We start from the raw sequence: 21,001 nt of genomic DNA, 5'->3' as shown, positions 1-21,001 counted from the left end.
TCTTATTTAATTTAAAAAGATAAGGGTGATGTCCTATGAGGCTCTCACCTTCCCTGTTATCAAGGGGATGATTTTGAGGGCGAGGTCCAAGATCCCTGCAGCTTTCTGGTCTCTGTGCTCGCTCAACCCGGGTGGACCCTTCACCATCATGATGTCCTTGTACTGGTCCTTGTGTCCTTCTATATACTCCCACTCCTCCATGGAGAAATAGACAGTGACGTCCTGACACCTTATAGGAACCTGACACCCACAATGACACAGTCATCACCCAGACACCTCCCTTGTGTTATTGTACAATGTCCCAGCATTCCCGGCAGCACTCACCTCTCCGCTCAGCAGCTCAGTGATCCTGGAGGTAAGTTCTAGGATCTTCTGCTCATGTATCAGTGAATGAGGTGGAGGCTCGGTGATGGGGCTCTGGGTCCATCCTCCTGACACACGGGGGGTCACACACTCACCAGACGACTTCTTCACTACTGTGTAATCCTGTGTATGGGGAGACACTGATCACTACATAGATCCTAAGAATCCTTCACCTCTCCAGTCATTTCCCGCTGTTATTCCTAGAGATAAGAGCCGTGTCCTGGGAGACTCTCACCTCTCCGGTTATCAAGGAGATGATCTCCAGGGTGAGCTCCAGGATCCTTGTATGCATCTTGTCTCTATCCTGAACCATCATCCTTCAATGGCAGTTCAGTGCAAGGCTTCTGTATCTGAAGAATCTGAGTGAAAATGAAGAGGACAGAGGATGAATTCCATTTGTAAGAACATTTTACAATAGTCAAGCATGGACCTACTTGACCTACAATAAAAATCTTTTTTCTATTTTTTTTTGCATAGTTCTGTTATTGGTAATGATGCTTTGGTTTGACACAAGGCCATTGGGGAGTGCAGAGTTTTATCCCCAACAATGTGTAACGGCTGCCTATTGCTCCTGTAGGTAGGCTCCTGGGGTATAAAATAAGATCCAGCCTACTAATAGCAAGTTGAATAATTTTTCATGAGATCAACGCATTTCAGGCATACATGGTGCACCTAATCATGACCAGCCATCTGAGTAGCTTGAAATTGGCATGCCCACTCAGGTGTGTGATTGGAAATGTCCAGTCCTGGGCATATTGCCGCCCTAGTGGTTAATCAGCCTGCATCCACCCTCACCCCTTGATGATGACCATTGTTAGATCGACAACATCATCATCATCCACTAATGTCTAGTCTCCCATGTGACCATCACCTTCAGCGCCAAAGGAGCATGTGCTGATCCTCTCCTCCTAATCCAGAGTGGGACGCTTACTTAATTTGCTCATAATTAATGCAAAGTGGAAGAAAACGTTTCCTGGCAGAAGGGGCAGCATAGGAAAGATGCAGGTAATGGCAAAGAGCTTTGTACTAGGCGATTCCATGTAAGTGTGGTCTCTGATGACCATGCTCATCCCTCCCCTCTCCATCTAGCGGAATGCTATGCTAAGGCTGCTTATCTTCGTCTGCAAGAGGCCTAACATTTCTGTAAATCCATATATCATTAATGTTATCTAATGTTTTCCTAATTATCTACTGTCCCACCAGTGTCTTTTCTCAATATCAGCCCTCCATCCTTCATGGTTATATATCTCTTATACACTTTATCTAACAACCCTAACCCATCATGTTTTTTCTGTGAAGTTTAAAAACTTAGGCTATATAGTAATGATGCCACTATAGCAGCAATTAATTGCAGTAGTGCCTCAATTTAGCCAATATATGAACTGTGCCACAAAATCAACACCGCTGTGCTAACATTGCTCCCACAGTAGTCAATATAGTTATTATTTTACAGTACAGTAGCTAATACGAGATGGAACCCCACAGTAGCCAATAATGTAACAGTGCCTCTCAGTTAAAATATATGAGTGGTGTCCCCATAGCAGCCAAAATTATCAATGTGTCCCCACAGTAGTGCCACACAATAACCTATATTAGCAGTGCACCACAGTAGTCAAAATTTAAAAAAAATGTCCCAAAAAATTGTAACCCTATATAGTCCCACCCGCAATGCCATCAGCTGCTTGCTGACATGCTAGTGTGAGTGCCGCCATCGGCACACACTATGATGTGAGCGAGTGGCTGATGTTATGGTGCCTGCAACGGCACTGCGCTGGGGACCCAGAGCATCGATGGAAAGGAGAAGACCTGCTGGCAGAGCGTCGGAAGGAGAGTGTACATTTAGTTTTTTTCTTATAGGCTGGACATTCCCCAGGGAGGGGCTACAAGCTATATACTAGGCTTATACTCAATTCAATAGGTTTTCCCAGTTTTTTGGGTACCTCGGCTTATACTTGGTTCGGCTTATACTCAAGTATATACTGTACATTTTTAGGCCACACTGAAAAATTGTGGATCCCCTCTCATTTGCCCCTCTAACTGTGGCCCTTCTCTTCTTCCCCCTCTAAATATGGGCCCCTTGTATATAGCCCTTGTGCATCCCCTTTTATCCCCTGCTCATTTTGTAGCCCCTCATCTTCCCCTCTATTATTGTGAGCCCCCTGGTATCTCCCCCTCTTTTTCTGACCTGCTCTCATTGTGGGCCCCCCTCATCTTCTTAGTTGCCCCTCATCTCTCTTCTCGTAATGTTTTATTAACCATCACCCCCTCTTATTGTGGGTCTCTTGGTTCCCTCCGCCTCTTTTTCTAACCCACTCTCATCTTCCCCCATCTGGTTTGCCCTACTTCCCCCCCAATATTCTCATCCCCCTCTCATTTGTGGTTTTCTCATCTCCCTCCTAATATTACCTGCCCTTACTCTTATTATGGGCCCCCCTTTCATCTCTCACTCATTTTGAAGCCCCCTCATCTCCCCCTTTTATTGTGCATCCTCTGGTATCTCCACCTCTCATTGTGGGACCCCTTATCTTCTGTACCCCCTTTCACCCATTTCATTTATGGCCCCTTAATGTTGTCCCCTTGTATCTACCCCTTCTTATTGTGGGGCCCCTGGTATCTCCCTCTCTCTTTTTGACCTTCTCTCAACTCCACCTCTCATTGTGGGCCATCTTGTTGGCCACCTCTCATTTTTTTCCTTTTTGTGGACCTCTCATCTCCCTCTTTTGATTGTGGCCCCTCTTATCTACCTATATTTTTGGGCCCCCTCATCTCCCTGCCTCTTAGTGTGGCCCCCTCTCCTCCTTGTAACATAGTTAAAAAAAAACAAACACCACATACCTCACCTTTCTACGTTCCCCAACAGCATCTCTTCTTCTCTGCTGCTGAGTACAGCAGGCTGGCAAGCGATTACGTCATCATATCGCCCCTGCTGTACGCAGCAGAGAGGCACAATGATGATGTGGAGCTCACAGAGTTGAATGCTCGATTGGAAAAGGGGGCGGAGTCGGTGTGGCAATGGGACAGAGTCAGCACAGCTTAGGGCGGCACACTGGTGGGTCAATCCAACCCTGAGTCTTGGACCTTGGGGCACCGACCAAACAGCCTAGATTGTAATCCACTTCTGCAGATGTCTTATCACATGAGATCATGTAGCCACCAGGTCTCCAGTCACTTCATACACTGTGGACATGGCAGATCCTTCCACATATAACTTATCATGACGAGAAAAAGGCACAAAATAAAAGCCACGTCCCTTTTCTGCTTATACGTAAATTTACTATATATATATATATATCTCATATATACACTCACCGGCCACTTTATTAGGTACACCTGTCCAATGCTCGTTAACACTTAATTTCTAATCAGCCAATCACATGGCGGCAACTCAGTGCATTTAGGCATGTAGACATGGTCAAGACAATCTCCTGCAGTTCAAACCGAGCATCAGTATGGGGAAGAAAGGTGATTTGGGCCTTTGAACGTGGCATGGTTGTTGGTGCCAGAAGGGCTGGTCTGAGTATTTCAGAAACTGCTGATCTACTGGGATTTTCACGCACAACCATCTCTAGGGTTTACAGAGAATGGTCCGAAAAAGAAAAAACATCCAGTGAGCGGCAGTTCTGTGGGCAGAAATGCCTTGTTGATGCCAGAGGTCAGAGGAGAATGGGCAGACTGGTTCGAGCTGATAGAAAGGCAAGTGACTCAAATCGCCACCCGTTACAACCAAGGTAGGCAGAAGAGCATCTATGAACGCACAGTACGTCCAACTTTGAGGCAGATGGGCTACAGCAGCAGAAGACCACACCGGGTGCCACTCCTTTCAGCTAAGAACAGGAAACTGAGGCTACAATTTGCACAAGCTCATCGAAATTGGACAGTAGAAGATTGGAAAAACGTTGCCTGGTCTGATGAGTCTCGATTTCTGCTGCGACATTCGGATGGTAGAGTCAGAATTTGGCATCAACAACATGAAAGCATGGATCCATCCTGCCTTGTATCAACGGTTCAGGCTGGTGGTGGTGGTGTCATGGTGTGGGGAATACGCCACAGCCTACCTGAGTATTGTTGCTGACCATGTCCATCCCTTTTTGACCACAATCTCTGAGGAGCTTCCAGCACCTTGTTGAATCTATGCCATGAAGAATTAAGGCAGTTCTGAAGGCAAAAAGGGGTCCAACCCGTTACTAGCATGGTGTACCTAATAAAGTGGCCGGTGAGTGTATATATATATATTTTTTTTTTTTTATTTTAACCAATGTTTTTAACAATATGAAATAAAGCATGACTTGTTTTTTGGCTCAACATTGGTGCTAAATAGTTTTTCTTTACCAGCGCCATATAATTAGACAGTGAGCAGGGATTTGATTGAAAAATACATAACCAATACCAACTGCACAGTGATGGAGTGGGCAGGCCAGTCACCATCGGGATCGATCACTTTTCTGCCTCTATGCTGCGCTGGTCGGGAGCGCAGCATAGAGGCAGAATCTACAACTCACCTGTCCCGGTTCCCACGATGCAGCGCTCCGCAGGGTATGCGACGGCTTTGAAGCCGGCGCACATGATGACGTCATCGGATCACGTGTGCCGGCTTCAGAGCCGGCGTGTACGGGAGGCCCAGGCCGAAGACAGCTGCAGGCGCTGCTCCGGGGGAACCAGGAAAGGTAAATTTTTTCTTTTCTGGAGGGGAGTCAGGGTGTCCGCAGGGGGCGGGGGGTCAGTGTGTATACAGGTGGAGAGGGGGGGTGGGGTGTTAGTGTGTCAGCAGGGGGGGTCATTGTGTCCACAGGGGGAGGGGGGGGGCTCAATGTGTCTGGAGGGGGTCATTGTGTCAGCAGGGGGGAGTTCAGTGTGTCCGGGTTCAGTGTGTCCGCAGGGGAGGGGGTGTTTCATTGTGTCCTTAGGGGAGGGGGGGGGGTTCATTGTGTCCTTAGGGGAGGGGGGGCGTTTCATTGTGTCCTTAGGGGAGGGGGGGCGTTTCATTGTGTCCTTAGGGGAGGGGGGGGGTTCAGTGTGTCCGCAGGGGAGGGGGGGGGGTTTCAGTGTGTCTGCAGGGGAGGGGGGGGGGGGGGTTCAGTGTGTCCGCAGGGGAGGGGGGGGGGTTCAGTGTGTCCGCAGGGGAGGGGGGGGTTCAGTGTGTCCGCAGGGGAGGGGGGGGTTCAGTGTGTGGGAGTGGGTACAAGAGCTGTGTTATAAAGCTTTGCTCCTATACAAAAAGTTATAGTCAAACATTATTAGGCTACGTTCAGATCTAGTTTTTGGGCTCCCGTATACACAGTAACTGTATTCATGGAGGCTCCTTTTTGCCTCGGTCTGCAAAGTTTACGTCATTTCCAGCAAAAGACAAGTTGATCCATTTGTTTGCATGATGCATTTGCAATGCCCCTCAAAACTACTGCATCTTGTGCATCCAGCATGAAAGGTTTGTCCAATTTAGGATTATTTTTGAATGAACGGAGCAGCAAATGGGAGACAAAGAGATAAAAACATACACATTAATTTTTTTTTTCCTGATGTTCACTAGGAGACATATGCAATTAGAAAAAGCACATGATGAAAAGTTGAAGCTTGTAAAAGTGAGTACAGGTCTCACTTGAAGATTATATTTCTGCACAATCACAGCACATGATCATTGTTTTTCTATGTCTGCAATCTGCGGCAGTACTGGCCGTATTTGTGGGCTGTGTGTGATCTGTATTTTATCTGTGTCACGGCTGTAGGTCCACAAAGTTGGTCTGCGGGTATTTTATGTGTGTAATCCATGTTTTCCAGGAAGCCAATGATTGAGCTGGGCCATCCCATTAAAGTCATGTAATTGTTTCCCAGCAAGCGACTACAAAATACCTCAAGAAAACCAAGAGGTTGATTTTTTTACAGCCCCATAGAAAGACATGCTCTGAGTTTTTCCTTACGGGCATTAGGCCGGCGCCACACAGGGCGCTTTGTCTGCGCTTGCGAACGCAAACGCAGACAAAGCGCCCTGTGTGGCGCCGGCCTTAGGGTGAAGACACACATGGCGTTTTTGGGCCGTTTTTACTAAGTGCGTTTTCAGATCGTTAAAAACGCATGCGTTAAAAAACGCATCCGTTTTTTAAAAACGCATGCGTTTTTTGAAAACGCATGCGTTTTTGTCCGTTTTTCCGAAATTGCGCAACGAAAAACGGACAAAAACGCATGCGTTTTCAAAAAACGCATGCGTTTTTAAAAAACGGATGCGTTTTTTAACGCATGCGTTTTTAACGATCTGAAAACGCACTTAGTAAAAACGGCCCAAAAACGGCCCAAAAACGCCATGTGTGTCTTCACCCTCAGGGTGAAGACACACGTGGCGTTTTTAGGCTGTAGTTAGTGCGTTTTCAGATCCTAAAAAACGCATGCGTTTTTGACAGGTTGGGCCAATTATCTTAATTCAAACTGGTCAAAAACACATGCGTTATTTAACGACATGAAAACGAACTAAAAACGTCCCAAAAACGTTTCTATGGAAACACCTGCGATCGGGAACGAGCCGCCGGTGTTTTGCGTTTGCCCGCCCCAGTGGGCGTGACTTTGGCATGCGTTTGCAAGCGCAGACAAAGCGCTACGTGTGGCACCAGCCTCAGGCCGCAGTCACATGATCCGCTAGGTGTCCGTTCATAACGCGACGCTAGCGCGCAGGGGGGGCGGTCCTCGGCCCCAACGCACACGCGTTTCCAGGGAAACGCATGCGATCGGCTTATCAATCGCATGCGTTTCCCTGTTAACGCATGTGTGTTGGGGCCGAGGACCTCCCCCTGTGCGCTAGTGTCGCGTTATGAACGGACGCCTAGCGGATCGTGTGGCCGCGGCCTCAGGCTCGGATACGGAGTTGAGGAATCCTCACCAGCTGATCATGAGCCCATAACAATACATGAAGCCTTGAGACAGCAGCAGAGATACAGCCGCAGCTGAGGAAAAACGATTGTGTGCAGGAGGACTTAAATACCTTCTCACTCACAAACATACAGCTACAGACCCACATATATACATACAAAACACATACATCCGCATAGTGTATACATAAAGTACAGTATGCAAAACTTAAATATACACTTACTAGTCATGAAGGAAGACGGGGAAAGACCAGAAAATCAGCAGATATTTGTTCCAGGGGCTGCAGGTTCCCTCCCCCACCCTCCCATGCTGACTGCTGTATCAGTGTCCTACAAGTGCCCTGTTTGTTTGAACAGCAGCAGGGGGAGGGGGTGTTTTTTTTAGGAAGAAGTGTATCTTGTTTTGTTTTTGAGGTAGCTTGTCTGTGATGCAGGCTGCAGGATGGTCTCTAAAGCTGCACAATGTGGTTTTAGTCCTGATTACACTTTGTGGCCTCCAGAACAATGCCACTCCACAGAAGGCTGTCTTCCTCCTTCTTCCCCTAATTCCAGACCTACTTACCCAGAGTTCCTGAGTAGTGGTGGAGCACTGTGGGAGGCAGCAGGAGCTGCAGACTTATCCCCCTCCACGTCCAAATACCTGTGTTTCAAATCTGCAAGTGGTGGGGCTATGAGAAGGGACTATAGTATAGTTATTACCCCAGGACATCATGTATGTCTGGCTGATATATCATGCATAGGAGATTTTTTTACCACAGGAGATCATGTAGTCACCATGTCTCCTCATGTGTCTGCTCTAGTCACCTCACACACTGCAGACATGTTTGATATATCATATATAGGAGAATTATTACCCCAGGACATCATGTAATCACCATGTCTCCTCATGTATCTGCTCCCAGTCACCTCATACGCTGCAGAGATGGCTGATATATCATATACAGGCGGTCCCCTACTTAAGGACACCCGACTTACAGACGACCCATAGTTAAAGACGAACCCCTATGGCCACTGTGACCTCTGGTGAAGTTCTCTGGATGCTTTACTATAGTCCCAGACCGTAATAATCAGCTGTAAGGTGTCTGTAATGAAGTGTTATTAATAATCCTTGGTCTAATTACAGCAAAATATTTTGAAACTCCAATTGTCACTGGGGCAAAAAAATTTTTTGTCTGGATCTACCATTATAAAATATACAGTTTCGACTTACATACAAATTCAACTTAAGAACAAACCTATGGACCCTATCTTGTATGTAACCCGGGGACTGCCTGTATAGGAGAAATATTACCACAGGACATCATGTAGTCACTGTGTCTCCTCACACACTGCAGACGTGGCTGATATATCATATATAGGATAATTATTACCACAGGACATCATGTAGTCACCATTTCTCCTCATGTATCTGCTCCCAGTCTCCTCATACACTGCAGACATGGCTGATATATCATATATAGGAGAATTATTACCACAGGAGATCATGTAGTCACCATGTCTCCTCATGTATCTGCTCCAGTCACCTCACACATAGCAGACGTGGCTGATATATCATACATAGGAGAAATATTACCACAGGACATCATGTAGTCACCGTGTCTCCTCAAGTACTTTCTGCAGTAACCTCATACACTGCAGACATGGCTGATATATCATTTATAGGAGAATTATTACCACAGGAGATCATGTAGTCACCATGTCTCCTCATGTATTTGCTCCAGTCACCTCATACACTGCAGACATGGCTGATATATCATATATAGGAGAATTATTACCACAGGACATCATGTAGTCACCATGTCTCCTCATGTATCTGCTCCAGTCACCTCACACACTGCAGACATGGCTGATATATCATATATAGGAGAATTATTACCACAGGACATCATGTAGTCACCATGTCTCCTCATGTATCTGCTCCAGTTACCTCACACACTGCAGACATGGCTGATATATCATATATAGGAGAATTATTACCACAGGAGATCATGTAGTCACCATGTCTCCTCATGTATATGTTCCCAGTCACCTCACACACTGCAGACATGGCTGATATATCATATATAGGAGAATTATTACCACAGGACATCATGTAGTCACCATGTCTCCTCCTGTATCTGCTCCAGTCACCTCATACACTGCAGACATGGCTGATATACCATATATAGGAGATTTATTACCACAGGACATCATGTAGTCACCATGTCTCCTCATGTATCTGCTCCAGTCACCTCACACACTGCAGACATGGCTGATATATCATATATAGGGGAATTATTACCACAGGACATCATGTAGTCACCATGTCTCCTCATGTATCTGCTCCAGTCACCTCACACACTGCAGACATGGCTGATATATAATATATAGGAGAATTATTACCACAAGACATCATGTAGTCACCATGTCTCCTCATGTATCTGCTCCAGCCACCTCATACACTGCAGACATGGCTGATATATCATATATAGGAGAATTATTACCACAGGACATCATGTAGTCACCATGTCTCCTCGTGTATCTCCTCCAGTCACCTCATACACTGCAGACATGGCTGATATATCATATATAGGAGAATTATTACCACAGGATATCATGTAGTCACCATGTCTCCTCATGTATCTGCTCTCAGTCTCCTCATACACTGCAGACATGGCTGATATATCATATATAGGAGAATTATTACCACAGGACTTCATGTAGTCACCATGTCTCCTCATGTATCTGCTCCAGTCACCTCATACACTGCAGACATGGCTTATATATCATATATAGGAGAATTATTACCACAGGACATCATGTAGTCACCATGTCTCCTCATGTATCTGCTCCCAGTCACCTCATACACTGCAGGCATGTCTGATATTTCATATATAGGGGAATTATTACCACAGGACTTCATGTAGTCACCATGTCTCCTCATGTATCTGCTCCAGTCACCTCACACACTGCAGACATGGCTGATATGATATATAGGAGATTTATTACCATTGGAGATCATGTAGTCACCATGTCTCCTCATGTATCTGCTCCAGTCACCTCACACACTGCAGACATGGCTGATATATCATATATAGGAGAATTATTACCACAGGACATCATGTAGTCACCATGTCTCCTCATGTATCTGCTCCCAGTCACCTCATACACTGCAGACATGGCTGATATATCATATATAGGAGAATTATTACCACAGGACATCATGTAGTCACCATGTCTCCTCATGTATCTGCTCCCAGTCACCTCATACACTGCAGGCATGTCTGATATTTCATATATAGGGGAATTATTACCACAGGACTTCATGTAGTCACCATGTCTCCTCATGTATCTGCTCCAGTCACCTCACACACTGCAGACATGGCTGATATGATATATAGGAGATTTATTACCATTGGAGATCATGTAGTCACCATGTCTCCTTGTGAATGAACATTAAAACTAATTAATAAAAATAAAGAGAGGGATAATGAGTTTACTTAGACGTGGGAATGAACAGGTTTAATATGTAAATAATACTTTAATTAACATATTTTACACACAAAGAGCTGTGTGCGGTATTCCCTGAACGTTAGAAGGGGAATGAACATGTTTTATTTGTAGATTCTAGTGGAAAAAACATATATTACATATTTTAAGCTGTGTACAGGATTCCCTGAGCATCCTAGATGGGGATGAACAAGTTGTATGTGTAGATTATTTTGGAATGAGCATATATTACACATATTTAGCTGTGTACAGAATTCCCTTATCGTCCCAGATGAAGAATGAACAGGTTATATGTGTAGATTAAAGGTTATACAATTCTATAGATTATAGAATGTTGTATTTGTCTCTGACACTGTGGACAGGCTAAAAGTTTGGCACAGTAAAAGGGGCAGAACATCTCTAGAGCAGTCCTTTCCATTGAAGAGATGTAAATTAGTCTTGACCAGGCATTATAAAATCCGGCACTATAACTCTCCAACAATAACCCAAAAGGGAGTTGTAGTCTAGTTTCTAGTCTGACATATTTGTTGTTAAATATAAAATATTATTTTGACTAGTAAAAGTGAGCTGGAAGGCTACCTAGTCATAAAAGACAGTATTGGAGAACTCATTAGTTACATATTTAAGCCTAGATAAGCAGAAGAATTTTACCTGAGAAAATCATAAAAAAATTACCATATTTTTCGGACTATAAGGTGCACCACCAATAAATGCCTGCTAAGACATCTAGGTTCATATATAGTGCGCACCGGATTATAAGGCGCAGGATCAAATGCAGTAACTAAAAATGACCAGCAGGTGGCAGACCTGTCCAACGTTCAAGGCTGCTGGGGGTTAATGTTGCTAGGGTGATGCAGCAGGGGTTAAGCTGTCTCCCAGGGCCGTCAGGTATGGGGGATTGCTTACTGCTGCTGAGGATTGCCTCATGGTCGGCACTATGGAAGCTCCGGTCTCTCCGTGCTAGTGGAGGGCAGGATGGGCACAATGTTGGTTGTGGTGCCAGGACACTTCAGAACCCAGGGACCCTGTGTACAGTGTGGGCAGTATCCGGATTTTGCTGGGGGTGGAGCTCTTAAACACTGTTGTACAGTATTTTCTGTAGTATAGTTCATATATAAGGCGCACCGGACTATAAAAAAAATACCGTAGGTAATAGGATGACAAATTCATCATGATGTTCCCCCAGTGTGGTGTATGTATTATCCCATGTCTGTGGAAGTTGTGCTACAGTAGAATACCTTTCTCTTTCCAGGCTTCAAAGAGAACGGATAGCACCTGCGGGAAATTCCGGTTTTATAAAGCTTGGAAGAAGAGTAAATCTGTCTGCTAAAATTTTAGGCATTAATTTAACATCCTGATTAATAGGTGAGATTGGCCGATGTGAGCTTGGTTAGGTGCGGTCTTTACTCTCTTTGGAAATCTTTGCTATATATATATAAACCACTGTATTGACCATGTAGAAATCCATTAAAGATACTAGAGTCAGAAACACCTGATCCCTTAGGGCAAATTGCAGTTCTTCCACGGTTACATCGGTATTTAAGGTCGCAGATGTTCCTCTGTGAGTGAGAGTAACTACAGGGAACACCAAAAGATTGATCCCAATTTGATTGTCAATAATTCCGTGTTTTGTTTGAGAATTTTGTAGAATTGTTTCAAGATATTGTGAAAGAGGTATTCCCACGAAGGCAAGATTCTTAAATGTACTCAGGATAACAAAACAATAACATTGCATTAGAGAATGTGTTAACAAAAATATAGCATTTCACTTATATAATTTCAAATTGTCTCTATCAGTCCTGGTTTAGTTTGGTTGCCACTGGACCCAACTCTGGACTTTAGGGTCGGCTGACATATTGTTCTCATGTCTGATGCTGCACTGAGCTGTTCTCTGCCTCTCACACACGACTTTGTGCTAGCTAATGACATCACAGAGTGAGGACAGTAAAGCTGCAAGCTATGGATAGATAAGATCTTTATCCAGGGGAGGGGGAGGGAGGTTTCTCAGATCTGACAGTATGTGATGGCTGTAATAGCAGAGCGGAGAATATCCTGTATAATATGAATCTCATGGATCTCATCTATGATCTGTCTCATCTCCCTTTTTATGTGTCAGATACTAGTAGAAAGTCCCAAAGCTAGATTAAAGTGTATATAAGCCTGTACCCTGATAATCTAACCACATTGTCAGCACACAGCACTAGAGAAAATATGAAGTGTCTGGTTAGACACCCACACTCTGGAATTTTACACTGACCGAAAAAAAGGTTATAAAATAATATACATATGACACAGTTTTGAAAATAAAATGGGATACAAAAAAATATATATACTATGCAATAATTAGAATTATTTGGCAGGGGAACGATACAGCTGATATAGGCAGCCTTCTAGTGAAGATCGATTTCCCAATACAGACAAAGAGTAGATGTTGGCATGCTCCTTTGAAATCTCTACCTAATCCTGCATGGCTACACCTGCGTGAGCTAGGAGAAATATTCCTAATTATGCCTTGTCTTCTTTTCAGGAGACCTCTGGAAGAAGTTATGCCCAGCACATTTCTCAGGATGAATTTACAAATCTAGCCATACCAAACACCTCTACGAAGCATTTAGCCAATTGCCTAATATCTATTCTTTTGGCTCTCAAAATCCTTGGCGCTTGACAACCCAAAAGGTATCTGATTGTGTTTTCATTGACATATATATAATTGAAGTATAGTTTTGCCATTATCTTAAGGAGCCACTTTAATGGACATGGCAAATCACACATCGGGATCTGCTGCAGTGTCTTCATTCATTAATATTTCATATGCATGGGCAGGGGAAGCAGAGAGGGGAGCAGGATAAGCATTTGCCCTATTGAGTAGGTGTTAATTAATCAGATTACGAGACCCTTCTGTTCCTTTGATCCATTTTCCAGTAGGGAAGATTCGCACAGATATTCTGTCCCTGTTCAAGTTGTAAATGTAATTTGGTGAAGCAATATATTAAGGGGTTTAGACCACAAAACACAATTAAAAAAAACGAAAAAAAAGTAAAACCTTTATATTTTTGAGCACATTCACGTTTATTTGCCCAGCCCTCAATCTCCTGGTTACATTTTTTTTTGGCGTGTTCACGGAACAGTTTTTAAGAACGAAGGGGAGGCTTTGTTTTCTGTAGCCATTAGGATCCTCACACTCCTCCATCACTGACCATCCACTCCACCTTGAGGTTACTAGGTGAAAGCCAGGGGCGAGTGGTCTTTCCTCAAGCTTCGGTGATGTGAAACCATTGATCTCTAACCCATGTGTGGCCTTCTGGCTTGGTTGATCAAAGGAGCTTTATGGAGGGAATGGGCCTTGAGATAGGCTGCTTCATTGTCCACTAAACTTTTTTACAAAATGAAAATGAAGTTCAAAAGTAAATTTATTGCTTCAGGTAGTTTTAATAAAACAAATGAACAGTAAATAACTGATTTAGCCAGAAGTCTAATAACAGAAGCTAATTAATTAACATGTTATTTATTTCATAAAGGGAATCACATAAAAATCAAATTCAAAATAAGCAAATAGAAATAACTTTTGTTTTCCCAGTCTCCAAAATATACAAATATCAGATGACAAAAGTTCTATACAATCCTTAATGAGTTAATCAAAAAGACAAGTCACTTTGCAATTAAAGAAGCCATTGGGGTAAACGCGGTGATGCTGCAGTAGATGAGATGGAGGCCTCGGGGCAGGTACAAAGCATTCTGAAAAATGTTTCTATGAAGATCTGTTCCATACAATTGGCCTATTGTAAATGATCACAGAACAAATGGTAACTTGCTGATCAGTGGGGGTCTCAGTGTTGAGACCCACACAGATAGCGAAAACGAGGGGTCCGTCGCTCCTCCCTGATGTGCCTGAATTGTTTTTCATGATGATTGTCCCCGAACAGCTGCCCACATCTCTAATCATAATGGATAATCAGCCCATTAGTCATTTTATAAATGGAAGTCCAACAATCAATCTCCAAACATTTCGTACACTATAAATGTTAACATCTCTTCCTCACCGTGTGTATTTTCTGGTGTCTTGCAAACTGTGATTTATAACTGAAACATTTTCCACATTCCGTGCAGGAAAATGGCTTCTCCCCTGTGTGAGTTCTCTGATGTTCTACAAGATTTAATTTATAACTAAAACATTTTCCACATTCAGCACAGGAAAATGGCTTCACCCCTGTGTGAGTTCTCTGATGTTCAACAAAACTTGTTTTATAAATAAAACACTTTCCACATTCTGTACAAGAATATGGTTTCTCCCCTGTGTGAGTTCTCAGATGTATAGAAAGCTTGCCTTTTTGCTTAAAACATTTTCCACATTCAGTACATGAAAATGGCTTCTCCCCTGTGTGGATTCTCTGATGTCTGATAAGATTTTCTTTTTCGCTAAAACATTTTCCACATTCAGGACATGAGGAGGACTTCTCCCCTGTGTGAATTCTCTGATGTCTAAAAAGACTTCGCTTCAGGTTAAAACGTTTTCCACATTCAGGACATGAAAATGGCGTCTCCCCTGTGTGAATTATCTGATGATCAACAAGCTGTCCTTTTCGGCTAAAACATTTTCCACATTCAGTACAAGAAAACGGCTTCTCCCCTGTGTGAATTATCTGATGACTAACAAGCTCTCCTTTTTGGCTAAAACATTTTCCACATTCAGTACATGAAAATGGCTTCTCACCTGTGTGCATCATCAGATGTTTACCAAGAAGTGATTTATATCTAAAGCATTCTCCACATTCAGTACATGAAAATGGCTTCTCCCCTGTGTGAATCATCAGATGTTTACCAAGCTGTCCTTTTTCCCTAAAACATTTTCCACATTCAGTACAAGAAAATGGCTTCTCCTCTGAGTGAATTTTCAAGTGTTGAACAAGACCTGCTTTCTTAGCAAAACATTTCTTACATTCAGTACATGAAAATGTATTCTCCCCTGAAATGTGAGTTTTCTGATGTCTATGAAGAGTTGATTCATTTATAAAACATTTTCTACATTCACTGCACGAAAACGGCTTCTCCACTGTATGAAATTTCAGGTGTATAACTAGACCTGCTTTGTTGACCAAACATTTTCCACATTCAGGACATGAAAATGGCTTCTCCCTTGATATGTGACTCCCCTGATGCTTATTAAGAATTGATTGATTCTTAAAACATTTTCCGCATTCAAGACATGAAAATGGTTTCTCTCCTGTGTGAATTTTCACGTGTTGATCAGAACTTGATTTCTGGGTAAACTGCTTCTCACATGAAAACTTCCTTTCATCTTCCAGATTTTTCTCCTTTGTGGAAAGATTTGATTGATTGTCTTCTACTTCACCATAAGAAGATGAGGGGGGACGTCCACGGGAACCTCGTCTACTTTTGTCTCCTGAAAATTATGGTCAAGAAATCAATATTGGAAGTTTCTGTTACAAGTAGAAGTGAAGCAACGTGTCAGTAATATACAGTCGACTATGGATATAAAAAAAAACTACCAACATCATAGATATTCATTGCTTGTAAAATATCGTCATATAATCTGACTAAAGTCCAACAACCAAAAACTAAATCCTTGGAAACCGGATTCTTCTACTTCCAGGACATAAGAGGATTGTGTAACCAGAGATTCCCATCTCACCCTAGAGCCTAACAGTCCTAGAAAATGGCTGAAATAAGTGGAGAAAGTCGCGTTCAGCCACATATACAGGACACCTATAACATAACCACCATCCAGATACATGGCCAGCTGAATACTTTATGCTTAGTGAGATTTTTAAGTTAATGATTCTCAACATCCCAAAATCAAAACCACAAGGAAAACAATCTACCTCAATGTTAAGTGTAAAATGAGGCAAATCACTGTAGCCTTGACGAGAAATCCTGGAATAATTCTTCCCAGTAATAGTTATAACTAGTAGGAGAGAAGTTTCTGGATTTCGTTCAATTCTTCCATTTATAAATCTCCAGTCACTATATCTCCAGCCCCAAATATCTGAGGAGAGGAAACATCCAATAATATCCTTCAAAGCCTCATAGTAACACAACATGTGGGTACAGATGGATGTGACTGGAGGAGGAGACCAGAGACACATGAGCCGGTGTCTATGTCATCTCCATCTCCTCCCCTGGATGTGACCTCTCCCTGCAATGTATAAGGGAAGAATAACCCACAAGATACATGAAAGGCTCTTACCCTCCTCTGTCACTGATGAGGGGATTTCCTCTCCGCTCCTCCTTCCACCACAACAACTTTCCTGGAAAGATCCAACATGAGGGACATGAGAAAACAAGGAGAGGTGTCCAGAGATTATTATATATCGAAGTGATGGACAAAAACCCTCTAGGACCAAGAACTTAGAGAAAATAATCTCCTGCAGGAGGAGACAGGATCAACAAAATATTTTAAACATCAACTTCAATGTTAAGGTGATATTACTGTATAAAACTATGTGATCTGATCCTGAGGTGGAGACTGCGCTTGTGGACGCCGGGTCTTAGCTTATCCAATTCTCCTGCTCTTTTTCTGATCCTCCGTACCGCAGTCTTTCATAAGACTAGAAACTATTTATTGGCTCAGCCAACAGTAATCATTTACATCATCTTCTTATAGATCGTCCACCGACTACTGCTGGAGAAGGTTAGCAGAAAGGTTAATTGTATGAATCTACATACAGTTTACAGGAATCTCAGCTCCATCTACCTGACGATCCTGTGGGACATTCTGCTCTGGATCCTCTTTGAGATTTTCAGGAATAGGACATCTCACTGGTAGATTTCTCTGACTGGATCCATCTATAGGAAATATACAAAGTGACTGAATACATTGTCTATATGTGATGATGAGATGATGGAGGAGTCTAGGTGACCTCACACCTGCTCTATCCTCTATAATCAGGAAGGTCTCCTCTTACCTGGTGATGTGAGGGGCTGGTGGTCCTCCATCATGATGTACTTGTACTGGTCCTTGTGTCCTTCTATATACTCCCACTCCTCCATGGAGAAATAGACAGCGACGTCCTGACACCTTATAGGAACCTGACACCCACAATGACACAGTCATCACCCAGACACCTCCCTTGTGTTATTGTACAATGTCCCAGCATTCCCGGCAGCACTCACCTCTCTGCTCAGTTGCTCAGTGATCCTGGAGGTAAGTTCTAGGATCTTCTGCTCATGTATCAGTGAATGAGGTAGAGGCTCAATGATGGGGCTCTGGGTCCATTCTCCCGACACACAGGGGGTCACAAACTTCATCTTCTTCATTACTGTGTAATCCTGTTTATGAGGAGACACTAATCAATACACAAGGGGAGATTTATCAAAAAGTGTCTCAGGGCAGAACTATTCTAGTTGCCCATGGCAACCAATCCGATCTCAGCTTTCATTTTCCGACAGCTGTTTAAATTAAAGCTGAGCTCTGATTGGTTGCCATGGGCAACTAGAACAGTTTTACCTCACAGACTTCTGATAAATCTACCCATAAGAGTCAAATAATCCTTCATCTTTCTAGTTTAATTCAAAGAGATAAAAGTTATGTTCTCCGAGACTCTCACCTCTTTGGTTATTAAGTAGATAATCTCCAGGCTGAAGTCTAGGATCCTTGCAGCCATCTGGTCCCTGTCCTTCTCCATCCTTAGTGGACCTTTCACCATCATGATGTCCTTGTACAGATCCTTTTGTTGTTCTACATACTCCCACTCCTCCATGGAGAAATAGACAGTGACGTCCTGACACCTTATAGGAACCTGACACCCACAATGACACAGTCATCACCCAGACACCTCCCTTGTGTTATTGTACAATGTCCCAGCATTCCCGGCAGCACTCACCTCTCCGCTCAGCAGCTCAGTGATCCTGAAGGTAAGTTCTAGGATCTTCTGCTCATGTATCAGTGAATGAGGTGGAGGCTCGGTGATGGGGCTCTGGGTCCATCCTCCTGACACACGGGGGGTCACACACTCACCAGACGACTTCTTCACTACTGTGTAATCCTGTGTATGGGGAGACACTGATCACTACATAGATCCTAAGAATCCTTCACCTCTCCAGTCATTTCCCACTGTTATTCCTAGAGATAAGAGCCATGTCCTGGGAGACTCACCTCTCCAGTCATCAAGGAGATCATCTCCAGGGTGAGGTCCAGGATCCTTGAATGCATCTGGTCTGTATCCTGGACCATCATCCTGTCTGTAAGGCTTCTGCATGTAAAGAATCTGAGGTAGAATGAGGAGGACAGAAGATAAGTTCCCATTTGAACATTTTTCTTGTTGTATTGTTCCCCCGATTTGGTTTTCTGCCATTGTTGTCCTGCTACCTCCCAAAGCCGGTGTAACATTTGCTGACTAAAGCGATTCCACTTTCTTTGTTTTTTTTTTAAACTCGCTTCACGAAAACATACATGATATAAAGAGCAAGCCAATGAACCATAGAATTCCACAGGAGTATTATAGAATACAGATAATGGGAGGCCTGTATCATACGCGGCAGTAGCCTCGTCGACCCTCCGAAGCAACCGGAGGCTTCGGCCTCTTGATGTATCTAGATGTGGCCAGCGCAGAACTTTATTTCTACCCCAGGTCCTACCTGGCGTAGAAATAAGTGCTGGTGCACGGACAGGAATACCCCCTGCTGACCCCCCATCGGCCGCACCACGCTTCACGTCCCTCCATGTTCCCCTGGCATGGAGGTGGCGAAAAAAGGGAAAATAATTACATTTTGCAATTAGTTTAGGACTTTTACGCCACTGTTGTGTAATGACGCATAAGCCTGTGACAGGTCAAAGGCGGTCTATGGGAGCAGACACCACGCAGTCTGATATCATCAAATGTCACCTGCGAGAGAAAAAAAGAAGGCCAAGAGGAACAAGGTGAGTCGTTTTTATTATTGGCCAAGCCCTGTGACTACTGGGTGAGAGGCCCTGTTATAAATGTGGCAGGGGGGAGGAGAAGCACTGTGTCTACTGGGGGGGCAATCCCTGTCATCGAGCTGACTGCTCGATTCTGTGCTATGCGTACAGGCTCTACAGGCTCTACAGGCTCTACACATCAACCAAGGCCAGCTTTTACCCTTAGAAAGTCTGGTATATCAGCAAGTAAAGGCCTCAACAGCCAATCTGAATATTGGGATAATGGTTCAATCAGACAGCCCACAATGGACACAATTTGGTGCTCGAGTGAGTTCTACATTGTTTTTGTGCACTTTAGGCAGGAAATACCAACCTGGTGTTTTAGGGTACTGTGGAAAAGCCTCTCTGTCATCTGCAAAGACAGAACACCCAATTCAACACATTGGGGTCTATATCTGTTGTTACAACCATTAGTGTCACATAATTGCCTCTGGAGGATATATTTTGGCTTCCCTTCCTGTGCACTCCATTGTGAGCCATGGGTAAGTGCTGTTAGTGCATATCAGGGCCATCACTAGGTTCACTTTTATCCAGTGGCCGAATATACACCAATTGTAGAGAGGCATAGCTGATGGAGACAAGCAGAGCTTCTGCCCGGGAACATGCACTCCTCTGGGCCTTCAGCGCTGCTTCCTATCAGAGTTAATGATGGGTCTTTCGCCACTTTGTGCCCCCTTTTTTTCAGTACATTTGACGTTTATTGGGGTCCTTCTTTATATTTCTAATAAATTTGCTATATACTAGCAGGCTTCGAGCAGGGAGCCAAAAGCTTAGTAAACCCCGCCCCTTCACGGCTGACTACGCCCCCGAATGGGGTCTTCCTGTATATTTAAAAGGGAGCTGTTCAGGAGCCAGAAGAGGCAGATCTTTTTAGTGAGAGAATCCTAACGATCCAGCTTACCGACAAGAGTTGAACTTCCCATTACTTGTCTGAGTTGCAAAGCTTAGCTTACAGGCCCCGCCCCTCCCTTTGGCTACGCCCCTCTGACTCGGGCTGAAGCAGTCCTGCTCTTGGTTAAGTTTGCACTGGTAGCTGTCTTTCCATCACCAGGATAGTGAGTGAAATCTGCAGGCAGCCATCATGTTTACAGCCACTGCCTTAGATGAGTAAGTCCAGTATAACCGACGGCTCAGTATTAGTTATCATCTTTCGTATACACCCATTTACAACTGCCGTTTCTGGTTTTTACAGCGTCATTAACCCTTAACAACCAGACCTTTTTTGTTTTTGCATTTCTATTTTTCACTACCCACATTCAAAAATCTATAACCTTTTTATGTTTCCATGTACAGAGCTGCGTGAGGGCTTGTTTTCTGCATAACAAATTGCACTTCATAGTGACACTATGTAATACTGTACTGGGAAGTAAGGAAAAAATTC

The 21,001-nt window shown here is 43.7% G+C and overlaps 2 protein-coding genes across 2 annotated transcripts in view; one reads left to right on the top strand and one right to left on the bottom strand.

Annotated features, from left to right (window-relative positions):
• LOC140119963 (uncharacterized) overlaps positions 1-21,001 on the top strand; it is a 1,020,783-nt gene that overhangs the window by 149,066 nt on the left and 850,716 nt on the right. The window lies entirely within an intron of this gene.
• Positions 1-21,001, bottom strand: part of LOC140119768 (uncharacterized) — a 44,278-nt gene that overhangs the window by 4,259 nt on the left and 19,018 nt on the right. The window contains 10 exon segments of the mRNA XM_072139120.1: positions 14,729-16,104; positions 16,909-16,969; positions 17,416-17,507; positions 17,627-17,750; positions 17,835-17,990; positions 18,269-18,460; positions 18,545-18,706; positions 18,817-18,928; positions 19,455-19,546; positions 19,934-19,972. Coding sequence (XP_071995221.1) covers positions 14,729-16,104; positions 16,909-16,969; positions 17,416-17,507; positions 17,627-17,750; positions 17,835-17,990; positions 18,269-18,460; positions 18,545-18,706; positions 18,817-18,928; positions 19,455-19,546; positions 19,934-19,972 — 2,406 coding nt within the window.

This window comes from Engystomops pustulosus, chromosome 2 (genome assembly GCF_040894005.1).
Source record: "Engystomops pustulosus chromosome 2, aEngPut4.maternal, whole genome shotgun sequence".
Taxonomy (NCBI): domain Eukaryota; kingdom Metazoa; phylum Chordata; class Amphibia; order Anura; family Leptodactylidae; genus Engystomops; species Engystomops pustulosus.
This window is presented reverse-complemented; position numbering and strand designations above follow the sequence as displayed.